The 1,841-nt window shown below is 45.5% G+C and overlaps 1 protein-coding gene across 1 annotated transcript in view; it reads left to right on the top strand.

Annotated features, from left to right (window-relative positions):
* SLC25A35 (solute carrier family 25 member 35) overlaps positions 1 to 1,529 on the top strand; it is a 12,659-nt gene extending 11,130 nt beyond the window's left edge. The window contains exon 5 of the mRNA XM_015828075.2: positions 1,365 to 1,529. Within this exon, the coding sequence (XP_015683561.1) occupies positions 1,365 to 1,529 (165 nt within the window). The remainder of the gene's footprint in view (positions 1 to 1,364) is intronic.
* Positions 1,530 to 1,841: the final 312 nt, after the last annotated feature.

Genomic DNA, 1,841 nt, shown 5'->3' with positions numbered 1-1,841 from the left:
GGGGGACTGGAGGCTAGAACATACAGGGAACGGTTGCTGGAATTGGGTATGTCTAGTTTAACGAAGAGAAGGATGAGGGGGGACATGATAGCAGTGTTCCAATATCTCAGGGGCTGCCACAAAGAAGAGGTAGTCAAGCTCTTCTCCAAAGCCCCTGAAGGCAGGACGAGAAGCAACGGGTGGAAACTGATCAAGGAGAGAAGCAACTTAGAACTAAGGAGAAACTTCCTGACAGTTAGAACAATTAACCAATGGAATAACCTGCCCCCAGAAACGGTGAATGCTCCAACACTGGAAGTTTTTAAGAAGACACTGGACAGACATCTGTCCGAAATGGTATAGGGTTTCCTGCCTGAGCAGGGGGTTGGACTCGATGACCTCCAAGGTCCCTTCCAACTTTATTATTATTATTATTATTTACTGGTTTGTATAGGTAGTCCTGAACTTATGAAAATTGAGCCCAGAATGTAGGTTGCTAAGTGAGTTTTGCCCCATTTTACGACTTTTCTTGCCGCATTTGTTCAGTGAACTGCTGCAGTTGTGAAATTAATAACTTGGTGGTTAATTAAATCTGGCTTCCCCACGGACTTTGCTTGTCAGAAGGTCACAAAAGGGAATCACACGGCCCCGAAAAAACTGCAGCCGTCATAAATACGAACCAATCAAGCATCCGAATGTAAATCGCGTGACCACGGGGGGGGGGGCGCAACGGTCATAAGTGTGAAAAATGGTCATAAGTCACTTTTTTCGGTGCTGTTGTAACTTCGGAGGTCGCTAAATGAACTGTAGTTAAGTCAAGGACTACCTGTATTGAGTTCATCTCCCTTTACTTTTGCAAAAACCTGTTGGCGGGTTCTTTTTTTTTAAATAAATAAATAAATAAGAAAGCAAGATTTTGAAATAATAGAGAATACTGGTCGCTCGGGTTTTAGTTTTTCCTTGTGGTTTGTCCTCCAAGCTTGTTTTAATATAATTCCTGAGCGTTTCGTTACCAAACTAGGTAACATCAGCAGCAGGATTTTCTTGTCCTGTCCTGTCAATATGTCAGAAACCAGACTATTCGAAGTGCCAATCAACAAAAGAACCAATCAGCTGCTCAGAATTCAAAGTCCAACTGAGCACACTGGCACAACGAGATGTTTATGAGTTAAGGAGAATAGGACAAGAAAATCCTGCTTGCTGATGTTATCTAGCTTGGTAACGAAACGTTCAGGAATTATATTTAAAAAAAAGAAAGAAAGATTTCCCAAACCTAAGGCAGACGGACTGGGAAGACAGGACAATGAAAACTTGGGAGTCATCCAAGAAAATGCTCTTAAGAACCAGTGAACTTGACCCCTTCACCGTTTCCTTTTCTACGGCAGGGCATGATGTACAAAGGACTCTTGGACTGCCTGGCCAAAATCATCCAGACCGAGGGCTTCTGGGGCGCCTACAAAGGGGTGGGTGCTTCTTACTTCCGCATCGGGCCCCACACGATCCTCAGCCTTCTCTTCTGGGATCAGATCCGCCAAGTCAACTTCCGCTAGCCGCAGGAGTGAAGCCGCTCATAAGGGGGGGTGCCCACCCCAGTTTGCACGTCAAGACTTACCTCAAAGGGGCAGCCCGGACCTCGCTGTGAGTCAAGCTAGTCTCAAGAGATTTGACGCCAGCAGGCTGGCGACTTCTACGGTGCAGAGAAAGATGTTGATGGCCCATTCCACGCACTTTTGTTTTTTGGCTGTTCTCACCTCTTGGTCCTCTTTCCTACTTGGCTACAGATTGAGGAGTAAAAGAACGTGCAAATCTGTCCCCCTGCCCGGAACAATTAATACCAAATCGTTAACTTCTTGACTGAGGAG

This window comes from Protobothrops mucrosquamatus, unplaced genomic scaffold, assembly GCF_001527695.2.
Source record: "Protobothrops mucrosquamatus isolate PMUCROS unplaced genomic scaffold, P.Mucros_1.0 scaffold4207, whole genome shotgun sequence".
In the NCBI taxonomy this organism is placed as follows: Eukaryota; Metazoa; Chordata; class Lepidosauria; order Squamata; family Viperidae; genus Protobothrops; species Protobothrops mucrosquamatus.
This window is presented reverse-complemented; position numbering and strand designations above follow the sequence as displayed.